General features: G+C 45.0%; 1 protein-coding gene and 1 long non-coding RNA gene across 3 annotated transcripts; both read left to right on the forward strand.

Moving 5' to 3' along the window:
- The first annotated feature begins 637 nt into the window (after window positions 1-637).
- Window positions 638-13679, forward strand: LOC135536174 (actin-binding LIM protein 3-like). Of its 2 annotated transcripts, none has more exons than XM_064962554.1 (5): window positions 638-712; window positions 1967-2156; window positions 10040-10072; window positions 12339-12397; window positions 12549-13679. In XM_064962554.1, exons 2-5 carry the CDS (start codon window positions 1988-1990, stop codon window positions 12612-12614), a joined length of 327 nt encoding a protein of 108 aa, XP_064818626.1. In that variant the 5' UTR covers window positions 638-712; window positions 1967-1987; the 3' UTR covers window positions 12615-13679. The 2 variants fall into 2 exon arrangements, with proteins under 2 accessions (XP_064818626.1, XP_064818625.1); XM_064962553.1 differs by having other exon boundaries at window positions 10050-10072.
- Window positions 13680-14301: 622 nt separating this feature from the next.
- LOC135536173 (uncharacterized) lies at window positions 14302-16894 on the forward strand. The gene is made up of 2 exons (XR_010454956.1): window positions 14302-15894; window positions 16042-16894. It is a non-coding gene; the product is annotated as an uncharacterized LOC135536173 (long non-coding RNA).
- Window positions 16895-20156: the final 3262 nt, after the last annotated feature.

Below are 20156 nucleotides of genomic sequence, written 5' to 3' on the forward strand. Positions count from 1 at the left end.
CCCTCTCCCAGAGGTACCGTCTAACCACTACCCCTACACTCCCTCTCCAAGAGGTACCGTCTAACCACTACCCCTACACTCCCTTTCCCAGAGGTACCGTCTAATCACTACCCCACACTCCCTCTCCCAGAGGTACACTCCCTCTGCCAGAGGTACCATCTAACCACTACCCCTACATTCCCTCTCCCAGATGTACCGTCTAACCACTACCCCGACACTCCCTCTCCCAGAGGTACCGTCTAACCACTACCCCGACACTCCCTCTCCCAGAGGTACCGTCTAACCACTACCCCGACACTCCCTCTCCCAGAGGTACCGTCTAACCACTACCCCTACACTCCCTCTCCCAGAGGTACCGTCTAACCACTACCCCGACACTCCTACTCCCAGAGGTACTGCTGCTAAGGACCCAGAGGATTCACTGTTGGCTCAATGGGTTATTGAGAAATTGACTGATATATTGATCAAGATGTTTTTGAACTAAAGAGAGCACGTCTCATCAGGGAATTCCTGTGTGTAGTAACCTTGAGTATTTCAAATCTCTCTCTCAAAGGCTGTGTCTTAACAGTAGGTGTGATTTCCCTCTATCCTTTCTCTCATTCTTTCTTTCTTTCTTTCTTTTTTTCTCTCTCTCTGTCTCATCTCAGCTACTCGTGCCCGGAGGTTTTCCTCAGGTGGAGAGGAGGATGGGTGGAATCAAAGCCTTAACAGAGTCAGTATGACACAATATATGCTATTCAAAATACTATTCATTTGTATCTGTGACTGAGAGAGTGTGGACCAATGAAAAGGAAACATTGATTAGCCATCTTTGCAATATTAAATGTACTATAAATAATTTATTTATCTGAATGTTTTATTTCTTTAAAGATTCAAAATGCAGAAAATTTCAGGAAATACCACTACTCAACATTGTTTATTTGTTGTTTTGGCAAGATATGGCTGTAAATATTTAATGAATGTTGTCTACAGGGCAGAACAGTCTTCATCCCCAGACATTATCCCTGTTGCTCTGCTCAAGCCTTATGCTCATGTGTTCTCTTTCTTTGTCTCCTTTTCCTCTCTCTCTCTCTCTCTCTCTCTCTCTCTCTCTCTCTCTCTCTACTCTCTTTCCTTCCCTCCCTCTTTCTCTCTCTCTCTCTCTCTCTCTCTACTCTCTTTCCTTCACTCCCTCTTTCTCTCTCGCTCTCTCTCTCTACTCTCTTTCCTTCCCTCCCTCTTTCTCTCTCGTCTCTCTCTCTACTCTTTTTCCTTTCCTCCCTCTTTCTCTTTCGCTCTCTCTCTCCTTCTCTCCTTCTCTTCCCCTCCATCTCTCTCTACTCTCTTCCTTCCTCCTCTTTCTCTCTCGCTCTCTCTCTACTCTCTTTCCTTCCCTCCCTCTTTCTCTCTCTCTGCTCTCTCTCTACTCTCTTTCCTTCCTCCCTCTTTCTCTCTCGCTCTCTCTCCTTCTCTTCCCCTCCGTCTCTCCTTCTCTCCTTCTCTTCCCCCTCCATCTCTCTCTCTCTCCTTCTCTTCCCCCTCTGTCTCTCCTCTCTCCTTCTCTTCCTCCTCCATCTCTCTCTCTCCTTCTCTTCCCCTCCATCTCTCTCTCTCTCCTTCTCTTCCCACTCCATCTCTCTCTCTCCTTCTCTTCCCCCTCCATCTCTCTCTCTCTCCTTCTCTTCCCCCTCCATCTCTCTCTCTCCTTCTCTTCCCCCTCCATCTCTCTCTCTCCTTCTCTTCCTCCGTCTCTCCTTCTCTCCTTCTCTTCCTCCTCCATCTCTCTCTCTCCTTCTCTTCCCCCTCCATCTCTCTCTCTCCTTCTCTTCCCCTCCATCTCTCTCTCCTTCTCTTCCCCCTTCATCTCTCTCTCTCTCCTTCTCTTCCCCTCCGTCTCTCCTTCTCTCCTTCTCTTCCCCCTCCATCTCTCTCTCTCTCCTTCTCTTCCCCCTCCATCTCTCTCTCTCTCTCTCTCTCTCTCTCCTAGCTCCAAGGTGGTATAGGCCGTATGATTCTGAAGGAGGAGATGAAAGCCAGGTCTGGTTCCTATGACAATGACCCGTGGAGCAGCGCACGGAACTCCCGCACCAACTCCCGCACCAACTCCCGCACCAACTCCCGCAGTGGCAGCAAAGAGGCCCTGCACAATGTGGGCTACGGTAACACTGTCAACGGATGTAAGACATCCCACCACCATCCATGGTGTTAAGCCCCAGTCCATCCTTTTATCCACATGGACACAAGTATTGAGACGTGATGGATCATCTTACTGTTATAGAAATAGTATTTATTAGGATCCCCAGTCAGCTGCTGCCGAGGCAGCGCCTCCTCTTCCTAGTGTCCAAACAGGAAACAACACAGATATAATAGATGAATATACAATTCAGCCGTTCAGCAGACGCTGCCTTCCAGAGAGATCCACAGCTAGTGCTTTCATCTTAAGATAGCCAGGCAAGACAACCACATGTCACAGTCGTACCCCAACCCACGCATCACATACATAATACAATAAATTATACAATGCACAATACAATAGAAAGTGCATCAAAATGTCTGTGTGTCTCTTCACAGTCCCTGTCGTGCCTTAAGCTGATTTATTTCTAGCTTGAGTTACCTGGGTTACCAGAGAGTTCTATGTAGTCATGTTACCTGGGTTACCAGAGAGTTCTATGCAGTCATGTTACCTGGGTTACCAGAGAGTTCTATGTAGTCATGTTACCTGGGTTACCAGAGAGTTCTATGTAGTCATGTTACCTGGGTTACCAGAGAGTTCGTATGTAGTCATGTTACCTGGGTTACCAGAGAGTTCTATGCAGTCATGTTACCTGGGTTACCAGAGAGTTCTACGTAGTCATGTTACCTGGGTTACCAGAGGTTCTATGTAGTCATGTATACCTAGCCGGTTACCAGAGAGTTCTATGTAGTCATGTTACCTGGGTTACCAGAGAGTTCTATGTAGTCATGTTACCTGGGTTACCAGAGAGTTCTATGTAGTCATGTTACCTGGGTTACCAGAGAGTTCCATGTAGTCATGTAACCTGGAGTTACCAGAGGCCATGTAGTCATGTTACCTGGCGATTTGTAGGGTTCATGTAGTGCGCATGTGCAGGTTGCCAGAGAGTTCTATGTAGTCATGTTACCTGGGTTACCAGAGAGTTCTATGTAGTCATGTTACCTGGGTTACCAGAGAGTTCTATGTAGTCATGTTACCTGGGTTACCAGAGAGTTCTATGTAGTCATGTTACCTGGGTTACCAGAGAGTTCTATGTAGTCATGTTACCTGGGTTACCAGAGAGTTCTATGTAGTCATGTCACCTGGGTTACCAGAGAGTTCTATGTAGTCATGTTACCTGGGTTACCAGAGAGTTCCATGTAGTCATGTTACCTGGGTTACCAGAGAGTTCCATGTAGTCATGTCACCTGGGTTACCAGAGAGTTCCATGTAGTCATGTTACCTGGGTTACCAGAGAGTTCCGTGTAGTCATGTTACCTGGGTTACCAGAGAGTTCCATGTAGTCATGTTACCTGGGTTACCAGAGAGTTCCATGTAGTCATGTTACCTGGGTTACCAGAGAGTTCCATGTAGTCATGTTACCTGGGTTACCAGAGAGTTCCATGTAGTCATGGCTCTATTTAATCCTGTGCGTTTCCCAACCTCTGTTCTGGACCTGGGGACTGTGAAGAGACACTCTGGTTGCATGTCTTGTGTTGTACCGATGAGTGTCCAAACTGTGTGTTTCTCAACCTCTGTTCTGAGCCTGGGGACTGTGAAGAGACACTCTGGTTGCATGTCTTGTGTTGTACCGATGAGTTTCCAAACTGTGTGTTTCTCAACCTCTGTTCTGAGCCTGGGGACTGTGAAGAGACACTCTGGTTGCATGTCTTGTGTTGTACCGATGAGTGTCCGAACTGTGTGTTTCTCAACCTCTGTTCTGAGCCTGGGGACTGTGAAGAGACACTCTGGTTGCATGTCTTGTGTTGTACCGATGAGTGTCCAAACTGTGTGTCTGCTGCTTCAACACGTCAACAACCCGTTCTGCCAGTTAAAGGTCCCCAAAACACACATCCCTGGGTCGCTCCTCTTTTCAGTTCGCTGCAGCAAGCGACTGGAACAAGCTGCAACAAACACTCAAACTGGACAGTTGTATCTCAATCTCTTCATTCAAAGACTCAATCATGACACTCTTACTGACAGTTGTGGCTGCTTTGTGTGATGTAGTCTCTTGCCCTTTGTGCTGTTATCTGTGCCCAACAATGTTTGCACCCTGTTTTGTGCTGCTACCATGTTGTGTTGCTACCATGTTATTACCATGTTGTGTTGCTGACATGTTGTTGTCATGCTGTGTTGCTACCATGTTGTTGTCATGTTGTGTTGCTACCATGTTGTGTTGCTGCCATGCTGTGTTGTCATGTGTTGCTGCCTTGCTATGTTGTTGTCTTAGGGTTGTCTTAGGTCTCTCTTTATGTCGTGTTGTGCTGTCTCTCTTGTCGTGATGTGTGTTTTGTCCTATATTTATATTGTATTTATTTTTTATTTTGTAATCCCAGGCCCCCGTCCCGTAGGAGGCCTTTTGCCTTTTGGTAGGCCGTCATTGTAAAATTACAATTTGTTTTTAAAGGTTAAATAAAGGTTAAGAAATAAAACCTCGCACAAAGACCAATAGTGCTGCAGGAAATCTCTCCTGGACTTTGAGCTGCCTGCCTGCCTGCCTGCCTGCCTGTCTGCCTGTCTGCCTGTCTGCCTGTCTGCCTGTCTGTCTGTCTGTCTGTCTTTGTCTCTGTCTGTCTGTCTGTCTGTCTGTCTGTCTGTCTGTCTGTCTGTCTGTCTGTCTGTCTGTCTGTCTGTCTGTCTGTCTGTCTGTCTGTCTGTCTGCCTGCCTGCCTGCCTGCCTGCCTGCCTGTCTGTCTGTCTGTCTGCCTGCCTGCCTGCCTGCCTGCCTGCCTGCCTGCCTGCCTGTCTGTCTGTCTGTCTGTCTGTCTGCCTGCCTGCCTGCCTGCCTGCCTGCCTGCCTGCCTGCCTGTCTGTCTGCCTGTCTGTCTGCCCTAAGCTAGCTCCTCAGCAGCAGTGTGGAGGTGAGAGGAGAGTAGAGCGTCAGGAGTCTGAGACAGAGAGAGATGAGGGATGAGTTTAATCTCCTTCTCTGATGGGCTGACTGACTGACTGACTGACTGACTGACTGACTGACTGACTGACTGACTGACGAATGTTGTTATAAGAGGAGCCGGTCCATAATGACTCAGCGCTGTCTTGACGATCCAGATGTATTACAAATGAATCCCAAATGGCACCCTACTCCCTTTATAGTGCACTACTTTTGACCAGGGCCCAGGGCCCTACTCCCTTTATAGTGCACTACTTTTGACCAGGACCGGTGCACTATGTAGTGAATAGGTTCCCATTTGGGACGCACTACCGTGTAATCTACCACCGAGCTGTGCCTTTACATCAACCATCTATGTACCATCACATACTGTATGTAGCTACATAATGCTGAAATATTTTGAGGCCTTGCCAGATGGTGAGGGTTGCCAGATGGTGTATAAATTCAAGTGAGAGGGATGTTGTTGTGATATGAGATCCCCCTCAGGGTTGCCAGACTTGATATATGGTCAGAGCTTCCAGCCCTGTGACTGTGATGATTGTCTCTGTACCCAGACACTGGAGGATCACACACTGACGGGGAGAAGAGAACGAAAGAGAGAGAAAAAGAGAGAGGAGGGGTGATGTTGTCAGGTGTTCCTGTGTGCTTTCCTCTCCTACTGTTAATAGATTAGTCAGGGGAACACAGGGAGTTACAGAGCACCCAGCTCCAGCTGAGATAGGGGACAGGGGGATATCCCAGACCCCCTCTACACCCCCTCTACACTGGCAGCACAGTGGGGGATATCCCAGACCCCCTCTACACCCCCTCTACACTGGCAGCACAGTGGGGGATATCCCAGACCCTCTCTACACCCCCTCTACACTGGCAGCACAGTGAGGGATATCCCAGACCCCCTCTACACCCCCTCTACACTGGCAGCACAGTGGGGGATATCCCAGACCCCCTCTAAACCCCCTCTACACTGGCAGCACAGTGAGGGGCAGAGCAGTAGAATGTGGAACCCACCCAACCACACACAGAAACTATGCTTCAAGCATTTTCCGCACATAAACACAGAAGTAATCTAACATTATGTGCATAGCAACGCACACACACACACACACACACACACACACACACACACACACACACACACACACACACACACACACACACACACACACAGAACCTTGACCTTCACCCCCCTCTCCCTGATTAAACTGATACATTGTGACCAACTGAACCTGATTAGCTATCATGGCAGTTTATCATGTCTTATCTCTAATGATAACACACAGGGAGGCAGAGAGAAGAGCAGAGAGCAGAGCAGAGAGTAGAGCAGGGAGCAGAGAGTAGAGCAGAGAAGAGCAGAGCAGAGAGTAGAGCAGAGAGTAGAGAGTAAAGCAGGGAACAGAGAGCAGAGCAGAGAGTAGAGCAGAGAGTAGAGCAGAAAGCAGAGAGTAGAGCAGAGAGTAGAGCAGATTAGAGCAGGGAGCAGAGAGCGCAGAGCAGGGAGCAGAGAGCAGAGCAGGGAGCAGAGAGTAGAGCAGAGAGTAGGGCAGAGAGTAGAGCAGATTAGAGCAGAGAGCATAGAGCAGAGCAGAGAGTAGAGCAGATTAGAGCAGAGAGTAGAGCAGAGAGTAGAGCAGATTAGAGCAGGGAGCAGAGAGCATAGAGCAGAGAGTAGAGCAGAGAGTAGAGCAGGGAGCAGAGAGCGCAGAGCAGGGAGCAGAGAGCAGAGCAGTAGAGCAGAGAGTAGGGCAGAGAGAGAGCAGAGAGCTAGAGCAGAGAGTAGAGCAGGGAGCAGAGAAGGGAGCAGAGAGTAGAGCAGAGAGTAGGGCAGGGAGCAGAGAGCAGAGAGCATAGCGCAGAGCAGAGAGCAGAGCAGGGAGCAGAGCGTAGAGAGCAGAGAGTAGGGCAGAGAGCAGAGAGTAGAGAGTAGAGCAGAGAGTAGAGCAGAGCTGGGAGCAGAGAGCAGGGCAGGGAGCAGAGAGCAGGGCAGGGAGCAGAGAGCATAGGGCAGAGAGTAGAGCAGAGAGTAGGGCAGAAAGTAGAGCAGAGAGTCGAGAGTAGAGCAGAGAGCAAAGAGTAGAGCAAGGAGCAGAGGGTAGAGCAAGGAGCAGAGCAGGGAGCAGAGAGTAGAGCAGAGAGTAGAGCAAGGAGCAGAGCAGGAGCAGAGAATAGAGCAGAGCAGAGAGTAAAGCAGAGAGCAGAGCAGAGCAGGAGAGCAGAGCAGAGTAGAGCAGGGAGCAGAGAAGAAGGAAATTATTTATTGCTGGAGATAGATACTATGTCTGTCAATCAGTCCACAGCCTCATAGAGCTGAGACTAGTCATGTGTTTCAGACTGCTCTGATGAAGGATGTGTACACTTACATTGATCCTCCTCCCTCCTCATCACATTAAGTGCCTGTTTGCATGTTAAGGTGGGGAAACGAGAGAGAGAGAGAGAGAGAGAGAGAGAGAGAGAGAGAGACGAGAGAGAGAGATATATATTATCTACCTTACTTGCTTTGGCAATGTTAACACGTTTCCCATGCCAATAAAGCCCTTGAATTGAATTGAATTGAGAGAGAGAGAGAGAGAGAGAGATGCAGAGGGGGAATGTGTATTATGTAGGGCGTACATACGACTTCCCCCACAGCTCCACTCTAGTTGGAGCCACCTCCTGCATGTCCCTCTTCCTGTTTTATTGATGACTCATTAAAGCTTCCGCCATGTTTAATGGATGTTGTGTCTTTGGGGAAAGTGAGAACAGGACAAGGACCAGGACCAGCACCAGGACCAGGACCAGCACCAGGACCAGCATCAGGGCCAGCACCAGGACCAGGACCAGCACCAGGACCAGGACCAGCACCAGGACCAGCCAGACACATTGACTGATGTGATGCACATGAAAGCTTTCTGAAGGAGCCATTGATCTGGGTGTTTAACCTGACCGCTGGGGGTCCGTCCCATAACGGCACCCGTTTCCCTATGTTGTGAGGTCACAGGTCACATGGCGCTATATGAGGAATAGGGGGCTATTTTGGACTTTGATATACAGACACATGCTGTGGGGAGAGCTGCTGTATGTTGATGCAACAGTTATTCATCTTGTCACTGACTGGCGGCTCTGGCGGATCTTGGCTGACTGGCGGATCTGGCTGATCCATGCTGACTGGCGGATCTGGCGGATCCATGCTGACTGGCGGATCTGGCAGATCCTGGCTGACGGATCTGGCGGATCCTGGCTGACTGTGTGGATCTTGGCTGACTGGCGCCGGCGATCTATGGCTGACTGGCGGCTCTGGCGGATCCATGCTGACTGGCGGCTCTGGCTGATCCATGCTGACAGGCGGCTCTGGCTGCTCCATGCTGACTGGCGGCTCCGGGCAGACGGGAGACTCTGGCGGCACCTCTCCCATAGGCTCCACTCCCACATTTGCCCGGCACGAGCGGAGCGCAGGCATAGGATGCACTGCACCCTCCCAGCGATATTCCCCAGGCTGTGCCCAGGGTCCCTCTCTGTTCAAAATCTCCTCCCATGTCCAGGAGTCCTGCGATGCTGGCCGCTGTTGTTCCTGCTGCTGCTGCTGTCGCCTTCTGTTACCACGCCGCTTGGTCCTTGGTTGGTGGGTGATTCTGTCACGGTCTTCCTCCTCTTCATCTGAAGAGGAGGCGAAAGGATCGGAGGACCAAAGCGCAGCGTGGTTATTTAGAAACATCTTTTGTAAAGATGATAACTTGAACAATGTATAATACCAAATAAGAAACGTGGAAAACCGAAAACAGTCTAACTGGTGCAAAACACAGAGACAGGAACAATCACCCACAAGAGACCCTAACGAATATGGCTGCCTAAAATATGGTTCCCAATCAGAGACAACAATAAACACCTGCCTCTGATTGAGAACCCTCAGGCAACCATAGACTTACCTAGATTTTTTAATTTTATTTTATCTTTATTTAACCAGGCAAGTCAGTTAAGAACAAATTCTTATTTTCAATGACGGCCTAGGAACAGTGGGTTAACTGCCTGTTCAGGGCAGAACAACAGATTTGTACCTTGTCAGCTCAGAGGTTTGAACTCACAACCTTCCGGTTGCTAGTCCAACGCTCTAACGCTCTAACCACTAGGCTACCCTTAACTAAACACAATCCCATTAACTACAAAACCACTAGACAAAACAAACCCACATAAATCACCCATGTCACACCCTAGCCTAACCAAAATAATAAAGAGAACACAGAATACTAAGACCAGGGCGTGACACATCTCGTTGAATTTTTTTGTCATTTAGCAGATGCTCCAATCCAGAGCGATTTACGGTTAGTGAATTCGTCTTCAGATAGCTAGGTGAGACAACCACATATCACAGTCAGTTCCTGATAAAGTAGCTATCAGCAAAGTCAGAACTAGTCGGAAAAGACAAAAACGTGTGTTTTTCAGGGAGGAGAACTGAGATGTCTTGTTTAAGATGCATAATCTACTGTCATTTCAGTTCTCGTTGTTGTATATCTCTTGTTCGTCTTTGTTATAGGTCTTACTCCTCACTAAGACAAACAGTGTTATCTAATGTCCCTGTAGACTTCTTCTTCGCTCCATCATCCGCGTTGTTAAGTATCCTGCAGTTTCGCTAAAACTTGTGAACCACAGCTGCTGTGTGTTTGGTATCTTTCATCACCCTGGATTCAAGACTGATTGTATCAGGAAGGCCTTTAGTTTCAAGGCTCTGATGAGAAACCATTATAGGAGCTTTAGGAGACCAGATGAGAACACTTAACCGTGCATTTGTACAGGCAGAGGCTGTATCTAACTATGTGTCTCTCTCTCTTTTCATTCTTTCTTTCTTTCTCTCTCCTCTCTTTCTCTCTTCTGTCTCTCTTATCTTTTTCTACATACTCTCTCTCTCTCTCTCTCCTGCCGTTCTATCTCTCTCTCTCTCTCTCTCTCTCTCTCTCTCTCACTCTCTCTCTCGCTCGCTCTCTTTTCAGCTCCCACCAGATCCCACTACAGTACAGACAGTGGTGAGTGAGGGGTGCCCTACTGTATATTGTCTGTCTATAGACAGGGTCATCAATGAGGGACAGTAGTACAGTTACATCAGTTTATACCATGGCATTGTTGAATACTTCTTTCTGATTGGCTTGAAGGGCATTCTAGAGCATGCATTATTTTCCTATAATTCACGGTATAATTAAATGGCTATGAAGTTCATTCTTACATGTTCTATGATGTAGCTGTAGCTCACTATCTAGCTAGTAAACTTGCTATCTACTTCAGTAAACATTCTATCTACTTCAGTAAACCTGCTAGCTACTTCAGTAAACATTCTATCTACTTCAGTAAACTTGCTATCTACTTCAGTAAACCTGCTAGCTACTTCAGTAAACGTGCTAGCTACTTCAGTAAACATTCTATCTACTTCAGTAAACTTGCTATCTACTTCAGTAAACGTGCTGTCTACTTCAGTAAACGTGCTAGCAACATCAGTAAACTTGCTATCTACTTCAGTAAACCTGCTAGCTACTTCAGTAAACGTTCTATCTACTTCAGTAAACGTGCTAGCAACATCAGTAAACTTGCTATCTACTTCAGTAAACTTGCTATCTACTTCAGTAAACGTGCTGTCTACTTCAGTAAACGTGCTAGCAACATCAGTAAACTTGCTATCTACTTCAGTAAACCTGCTATCTACTTCAGTAAACGTGCTATCTACTTCAGTAAACGTGCTAGCTACTTCAGTAAACGTGCTATCTACTTCAGTAAACGTGCTAGCTACTTCAGTAAACCTGCTATCTACTTCAGTAAATGTGCTAGCTACTTCAGTAAACCTGCTAGCTACATCAGTAAACCTGCTATCTACTTCAGTAAACGTGCTAGCTACATCAGTAAACCTGCTAGCTACTTCAGTGGATGTTGTCACATTTCTACCGCAAAATTAATACATTTCTAGCGGCAAAATGTGTTATAGCTGTAATATAAGCAGGATAAACAACTCGGGGTTTCTATGCGTTCTCTGGAAAATAATGCAACACTTTTTTGTAAAGTTAGCGCCATTCCACTAGCGTGTCATGGCACACCTTTCACAGAACACATAGCCCCTTGTTGATCATCCCTTCGGTATGCAGGGGGGAGTCAAGATGGGCTCTTCAGCTATGTCTCTCGTCTGATGTTGACCAGTGGTGGAAAAGTATCCAATTGTCTTACCTGAGCTAAAATAAAGACACCTTAATAGAAAATGACTCAAGTAAAAGTTGAAAGTCACTCAGTAAAATACTACTTGAGTAGAATTGGTTTGAAATATACTTAAAATGTAATGTAATTGCAAAAATATACCTAAGTGTTAAAAGTATAAAGTATAAATTGTGTCAAATTCCTTATATTAAGCAAAACAGACAGCTCTATTTGCTTGTTTTTAAAGTTTATTTTCTGATAGCCAGAGGCAAGCTCAACACTCAGCAATTTAGATATGAAGCATGTGTTTTAGTGAGTCGGCCAGATCTGAGGCAGTAGGGATGACCAGGGATGTTCTCTTGATAAGTGTGTGAATTAGACAATTGTCTTGTCTTGCTAAGCATTCAAAATGTAGCCAGTACTTTTGGGTGTCAGGGAAAATGTATGGAGTAAAAAGTACATAATCTTCTTTAGGAATGTAGTGAAGTAAAAGTAGAAGTTGTCAAAAAATATCAATAGTAAAATAAATTACAAATACCCCAAAAAAACGACTTAAGCAGTACATTCAAGTATTTTTATTTAAGTACTTTACACCACTGACATTGATTGAGCCATTCCTCTTTGACCCTGTGATTGTTCTCTGTCTGGGACAATGGTCATTCCATTGATAACAAATGCCATTTCAAGAGCCTGAGATCAATTATCCTAATGATTGTTTACACAGGGATTATAAAGCGTGCGTGTTGCATCATAGAGGGGGGCATTCTTACATTTTATTCATTTAGCAGACGCTCTTGTCCGGAACACATTTTCATACTTTTTCGTAACAATGTAATAATGCAATATCCAGTACATAATATTCCAGGCTTTGACATTGCTTTGTAATTTCATTGCCTGTGAATGAAAATCACAGAGAGGCTTCTCTAATTGTGTTTGCTGTTAGCGCCCCCTGCTGTCTCTTATATCGCCTTGCATTTGCAGTCGGTTAGAGATTGCTTCTTGCCCAACCCTCACAGTGTTTCTACCTGAGTCGTGCTGCGGTGTTCTGCTGGGACGCAGTGTATGGGTCAGGTCCCAGGCTGAACGGCTGGGATGCTTGTGCTTCTTCTCTTTCAGACTCCTTTATCTCCAAGTCAGCCTCGTTGCCAGGCTATGGCAGGAACGGACTGCACAGGGTGAGTTCCCTGATGGGGGCGGGGGGTTGTCACAGGATGTGGGTGCTGTAAATGGATCCTGTGTGGACCCAAACCAGCCTATAGCAAGAGTAAAGACCAATAACTTTTTTGTATCTCTAAAAGAATTATTCTTGTCGTCTGTCTCTTTCAGCCCCAGAGTGCAGATTATTTCCAGTACGACAGCAGCAGTGCAGTTAACTGGGGAATCCGAGGTTAGCAATCGTGGCTTTACCTTTCAATAATTTCACTTACAAATTACATAACCAATGAGAATATGAATAAATGTGTTGATCAGCTCTTTTTTTTCTCTTTTTCTACAGAATACAAAGTAAGATGTTATGCAAATTAATGAACAAACTGACTATCACTGAACCAAATGTAAGCTGGCTGTAGAGAACACTAGTAGTGAACACTAGTAGAAAACACAAGTAGTGAACACTAGTAGAGAACACTAGAAGAGAACACTAGAAGAGAACACTAATAGAGAACACTAGTAGAGAACACCAGAAGAGAACACCAGAAGAGAACACTAGAAGAGAACACTAGATTAGAACACTAGTAGAGAACACTAGTAGAGAACACTAGAAGAGAAAACTAGTAGAGAACACTAGTAGAGAACACTAGATTAGAACACTAGTAGAGAACACTAGATTAGAAAACTAGTAGAGAACACTAGTAGAGAACACGAGTAGAGAACGCTAGGAGAGACTGTTAGGAGATAACGCCAGTAGAGAATGCTACTAAAGAACACTACTAGAGAACACTAGAAGAGAACACTAGTTGAGAACACTAGAAAAGACCACTAGTAGAGAAAACTAGTAGAAAACACTAGTAGAGAACATTAGTAGAGAACACTAGAAGAGAACACTAGTATAGAACACGAGTAGAGATGACTAGAGGAGACCACGAGTAGAGAAAACGAGTAGAGAATGCTAATAGAGAACACTCATAGAGAACACTAGAAGAAGACACGAGAAGAGGACACTGGTAGAGAACACTAGAAAAAACCAGCAGTAGAGACTAGTAGTAGAGACCACAAGTAGAGAATACTAGTAGAGAACACTAGAAGAGAACGCTAGGAGAGAACATTAATAGAGAACACTAGTAGAGAACACTAGAACAGAACACGAGTAGAGAGAACAGGTAGAGAACACTAGAAGAGAACACTAATAGATAACACTAGAAGAGGACACTGGAAGAGACCAGTAGTAGAGACAAGTAGTAGAGACCAGTAGTAGAGAACACTAGAAAAGAACACAAGTAGAGAACACTAGAATAGAACGCTAGAATAGAACGCTAGAATAGAATGCTAGAAGAGTATGCTAGAAGAGAACGCTAGTAGAGAACGCTAGAAGAAAACCCTAGGAGAGAGCGCTAGTAGAGAACGCTAGTAGAGAACACCAGTAGAGAACACTAATGTTCTCTTCTAGTGTTCTCTAGTAGTGTTCTCTACTAGTGTTCTCATCTAATGTACTCGTCTAGTGTTCTCTAGTAGTGTTCTCTACTAATATTCTCTACTAGTGTTCTCTGCTAGTGTTTCCTACTAGTGTTCTCTACAAGCGTTCTCTCCTAGCGTTCTCTTCTAGTGTTCTCTCCTAGCGTTCTCGTCTAGCGTTCTCTTCTAGCGTTCTCTACTCGTGTCCTCTACTCGTGTTCTCTACTAGTGTTTAATTTCTAGTGTTCTCTGCTAGTGTTCTCTTCTAGTGTCCTTTAGTAGTGTTCTCTAGTAGTGGTCTCTATTAGTGGTCTCTACCAGTGTCCTCTTCTAGTGTTCTCTACTAGTGTTCTCTACTAGTGTTATTTAGTAGTGTTCTATAGTAGTGTTCTCATCTAATGTTCTCTTCTTAGATATCACTTCTAAAGAACACTAGAAGAGAACACTAGAAGAGACCACGAGAAGAGGACACTGGTAGAGAACACTAGTAGAGAACACTACTAGAGAACACTAGAAGAGAACATTAGATGAGAACACTACTATAGAACACTACTAAAGAACACTAGTAGAGAACACTGGAAGAGGACACTGGTAGAGAACACTAATAGAGACCACTAGAAGAGAACATTAGATGAGAACACTACTATAGAACACTACTAAAGAACACTAGTTGAGAACACTAGTAGAGAACACTGGAAGAGGACACTGGTAGAGAACACTAGTAGGAAACACTAGTAGGTAACACTAGTAGAGAACACTAGAATAGAACACTAGAAGAGAACACTAGATGAGAAAACTAGTAGAAAACACTAGAATAGAAATCTAGAAGAGAAAACTGGTAGAAAAAAATAGTAGAGAACACTAGTTAAGAACACTAGAAGATAAACACTAGTAGAGAACACGAGTAGAGAACACGAGTAGAGAACACGAGTAGAGGACACGAGTAGAGAACGCTAGAAGAGAACACTAGGAGAGAACACTAGAAGAGAACGCTAGGAGAGAACACTAGTAGAAAACACTCGTAGGAAACACTAGTAGAGAACACTCGTACAGAACACTAGAAGAGACCACTAGTGGAGACCACTTGATGAGAAACTAGTAGAGAACACTAGTAGAGAACACGAGTAGAGAACACTAGAAGAGACCACTAGTGGAGACCACTTGATGAGAACACTAGCAGAGAACACTAGTAGAGAACACTAGTAGGAAACACTAGTAGAGAACACTAGTAGAGACCACTTGAAGAGAACACGAGAAGAGGACACTGGTAGAGAACACTAGTAGAGAACACTCGTAGGAAACACTAGAAGAGACCACTTGATGAGAACACTAGTAGAGAACACTAGAATAGGATATTGAGGAAACGTATACCAAATTGTTGCAGTGAATTGTGTTGTTTTACAGGGTCAGCCGCAATAGTACGGCACCCCTGGAGTAAATTATGACAAAGTGCCTTTCTCAAGAACACATTAGATTTTTCACCTTTACAGCTCATTTATTCAAAACAGAATCCTTTCGGTTCCTGGCCCAACACTCTCACCGCTAGGCTACATTCTCCCTATGTCTCTATGAGGAAGTCTGGGCTGGCGGGACACTTCCTACTACAGGAATTGACCTGGTCCATGGTGTCACAGAGATAAGAGTCTCCTCTGCTCCTCTCAGGAGACAGGTTCACCCCAGGTCCACTCGCCTGGAAACTAGGTCTGGACAGGGAAGGAGGTTCAAAGCCATTCCGAGAGAGATATGGAGAACGTTGTCCCGACTGACCAGTCAGCTAGTGTCCATCCTATCTTACCTTTAGTTTTAACCTCAGGTAAGAACCAGGAAGTGTGCTTGTTGTCAGAGGAAGTACAGGTGAATGTATGACCCAGGCAAACATCTGTGATTCGTTGACAATAGGATGGCCAGCATTGCATAGTTTATGTATGGTGTGAAAATCTAAAATCATTTCATGTTTTCCTCAAAACCATTCCTCCCTCAGATCTACCCATATGACGTGTTGGTGGTCACCATAAGGAGGCAGAACCAGCCCCCCAATGACGTGGACAGAGCCAGGCTAGAGGTGAGTTTCTCTCAGTTTGTTAACATGCAAGTAATGAACACCTCTCACTGCACATGCTATATCGTAAGTCAATTGTATTTCCATTTCTGAGTTGGTGATGACAATGTCTGCAACAACACTAACCTGTGTGTAATCTCTCTTTGCCAGCGCCACCTGTCTCCTGAGGACTTCTACCGGGTGTTTAGGATGACTATGTCTGATTTTGACCGGCTGGCACTGTGGAAGAGAAACGAGCTCAAGAAACAAGTCAGGCTGTTCTGAAAGGATCAGACTGTAGAAGCTCAGTATAGCAGCCTGCTGGGCTTAACGTTAGAGGGGCCTGAGTCCTCACTGAGAGCCATAATAACCAGCCTGGGTAGTCCTCGATCCATCAGGTCACAGCAGAACCAGAACTAAAACCAGCTTGGGTTCTAGCCATAGAAATAGAATGAGTTGTAATGATAAAGTTCTGTTGTTCCAGGACATCCTCCGGGCCAGAGAAATCCAGCCAGTCTATACATCAATAATATATCTCTGGAGAAAGAGGAGTAACAGGCTCCTCCCCCTGAGCCATGTCTGTTTGTGGGAGAACTAGTCCTTCTGCCTGTGCTTTCAGTATTATGTGTTTGCTTTATTAGGGGGAGTTTAACTATAGTTCATGGCTGTCATGTTATGAGGTTATAGCAGATTTGAACCCTTTTCAGGTCGCAGGTTTGGAGAGCTCTGAGACATTATCTTATGATCAAGCAGGAAAGAGAACACCAGCAAACTGTCCAAACAGAACGTTCTACCAGATAAACTCTGTCCTTGCTTTCTTTACTCTAAATATATTGTTTCATTCAGACTTTTATTTATTTATTTTTTACATTGAGACTAAAACGTTGTATTTCTTAATAGAGCAAGGGTCCACCACGGAGTGAAAGGCTAGATCGATGTATTGCGGTAGTACAGTTTAAGAAAATGTGTGGATCATTGTGTGTTTCCTGAAAAACCAAAGTAATACAACTATATTAAGAACAAATTAGTTTGTTTGCTTGTGTTGTTTTGTTTTAGATAGCAACATGCTTAAAGAGCGACTGTCCCTAAAAAGAAATTTCTCTTTTTGAAAACAGCCAATGTGGCATCGATATGAGTCAAAATCATTTATTCAAGTGTTAAAATTGACTACAAAGTGTAAATAGGATAGTTTTGGTCATAAAGTCAGTCTCTTCCAAAATCAGAGATTTGCGAAATAATAGAAAAAATGTTATGTCACGGAATGAAGGGTACCCTAACAGAATGAAGGGGTACCCTAACAGAAGGAAGGGTACCCTAACAGAATGAAGGGTACCCTAACAGAATGAAGGGTACCTAACAGAAGGAAGGGTACCCTAACAGAATGAAGGGTACCCTAACAGAATGAAGGGTACCCTAACAGAATGAAGGGTACCCTAACAGAATGAAGGGTACCCTAACAGAATGAAGGGTACCCTAACAGAATGAAGGGTACCCTAACAGAAGGAAGGGTACCCTAACAGAAGGAAGGGTACCCAAACAGAATGAAGGGTACCCTAACAGAATGAAGGGTACCCTAACAGTTTTCCTTGAGTTGGGTTTATTTCAATGTGGTTTGACATTTGAAATCCCTATGGGGCTAATTAAGGACCATCAGTAAATTACACAATGTACATGGAAATAATCATTTAAAATATTAATAGCTCCAAATTTTAAAAGAAGAAGAAAATGTACTACTTTAAAATGAAGATAGCATGGGCAGCGCCTTTTAGGCTGTCACAGACACTATAATGGCACAAATACAAAGATGAGTCCATCTATCACTATGGCCTCTTGTTCGCACACGTATCTGCCCTCTCATTGGCTAGAATGGTCCCACCTGATCTCGCCTACTCCCACCTGCTTTCTGTCTTTGAGGACATGTATTTCCATTGTTAGAGCGGTCAATCGACTATCTTGTCAATATAATAGACAATCTTTGCTACGTGGGAACACACCCACTTGAACCCCCCCGTTTGGCTTCAGTCATGGCCTTCTTAATGAGCAAGCCAAAAAATTAGGCCAAATCAGGAAGTTCTGCCCCCTTCAAACAGACTGAATGCACGTTTCCAGAGAATATAATACCAGGCTCTTGCCTACATACTAACAGTTGATTGTTTTACTAAATTGACGGGAAGGATCCAAACAATGTAATGTATGTATTGGAGTTTTGGATCATTTAATCTTATCAATTTCAATTGAACCAAAGGGTTTCATTTACAGTAATGGAGTATCATGTTGTGATTGGATCTTGAATTGTATTCAGAGCTGGGATTGTAGTTAGGATAAAAGCTGACGTGAGGGACTCTTTATGGGGAGACCTGACCTGATTCTAACTCAACACATGGAGACAGAGATAATGAATAGAGATATACATTAATGAGATGTAATCTGCCTGTGGAGGAAAGTGGATTGAAGGGATCAGAGACCAGAAGTCTGGATTAGAGATGAAATAGAGGAATGGATCTGAATTAGATTACAACTGAAAGGGATTGAATGAACTCTTCCTTGAACAATACCAAGGTGAGGAGGGAATGAATCGAGGTGAGAAGGGAATGAATCGAGGTGAGAAGGGAAGGAATCGAGGTGAGACGGGAAGGAATTTTGTGGATGTTGAAGTGGAATTGATTTAATGGAATTGTCCTGATTGGTCTATGTGGATACCAGTCCAAATGACAACCAGGGTCCTGATATAATTTGTTATTGTTTTTGTTTCATACAGTGCGATCTAAATCAACTTAGGGGGTTAAATGATTACTGGTTGCTAAAGAATACACTATAGTGTGCATACAGTAGAACAAAACATCCTGTTGGGTTTGGAGGAGGTGACTCCTGGTTATCTCCTGTTGGGTTTGGAGGAGGTGACTCCTGGTTATCTCCTGTTGGGTTTGGAGGAGGTGACTCCTAGTTATTTCCTGTTGGGTTTGGAGGAGGTGACTCCTGGTTATCTCCTGTTGGGTTTTGAAGAGGTGACTCCTAGTTTTCTCCTGTTGGGTTTGGAGGAGGTGACTCCTGTTGGGTTTTGAAGAGGTGACTCCTAGTTTTCTCCTGTTGGGTTTGGAGGAGGTGACTCCTGTTGGGTTTTGAAGACGTGACTCCTAGTTTTCTCCTGTTGGGTTTGGAGGAGGTGACTCCTAGTTATCTCCTGTTGGGTTTTGAAGAAGAGGTGACTCTAGTTATCTCCTGTTGGGTTTGGAGGAGGTGACTCCTGTTGGGTTTGGAAGACGTGACTTAGTTTTCTCCTGTTGGGTTTGGAGGAGGTGACTCCTAGTTATCTCCTGTTGGGTTTGGAGGAGGTGACTCCTAGTTATCTCCTGTTGGGTTTGGAGGAGGTGACTCCTAGTTATCTCCTGTTGGGTTTGGAGGAGGTGACTCCTAGTTATCTCCTGTTGGGTTTGGAGGAGGTGACTCCTAGTTATCTCCTGTTGGGTTTTGAAGAGGTGACTCCTAGTTATCTCCTGTTGGGTTTGGAGGAGGTGACTCCTGTTGGGTTTTGAAGACGTGACTCCTAGTTTTCTCCTGTTGGGTTTGGAGGAGGTGACTCCTAGTTATCTCCTGTTGGGTTTGGAGGAGGTGACTCTTAGTTATCTCCTGTTGGGTTTGGAGGAGGTGACTCCTAGTTATCTCCTGTTGGGTTTGGAGGAGGTGACTCCTAGTTATCTCCTGTTGGGTTTGGAGGAGGTGACTCCTAGTTATTTCCTGTTGGGTTTTGAAGAGGTGACTCCGAGTTATCTCTTGTTGGGTTTTGAAGAGGTGACTCCTAGTTTTCTCCTGTTGGGTTTGGAGGAGGTGACTCCTGTTGGGTTTTGAAGACGTGACTCCTAGTTATCTCCTGTTGGGTTTTGAAGAGGTGACTCCTAGTTATCTCCTGTTGGGTTTTGAAGAGGTGACTCCTAGTTTTCTCCTGTTGGGTTTGGAGGAGGTGACTCCTAGTTATCTCCTGTTGGGTTTTGAAGAGGTGACTCCTAGTTTTCTCCTGTTGGGTTTGGAGGAGGTGACTCCTGTTGGGTTTTGAAGACGTGACTCCTAGTTATCTCCTGTTGGGTTTTGAAGAGGTGACTCCTAGTTATCTCCTGTTGGGTTTTGAAGAGGTGACTCCTAGTTATCTCCTGTTGGGTTTTGAAGAGGTGACCCCTGTTGGGTTTTGAAGACGTGACTCCTAGTTATCTCCTCTTGGGTTTTGAAGAGGTGACTCCTAGTTATCTCCTGTTGGGTTTTGAAGAGGTGACCCCTGTTGGGTTTTGAAGACG

This window comes from Oncorhynchus masou, unplaced genomic scaffold (genome assembly GCF_036934945.1).
Source record: "Oncorhynchus masou masou isolate Uvic2021 unplaced genomic scaffold, UVic_Omas_1.1 unplaced_scaffold_5644, whole genome shotgun sequence".
Lineage (NCBI taxonomy): Eukaryota > Metazoa > Chordata > Actinopteri > Salmoniformes > Salmonidae > Oncorhynchus > Oncorhynchus masou.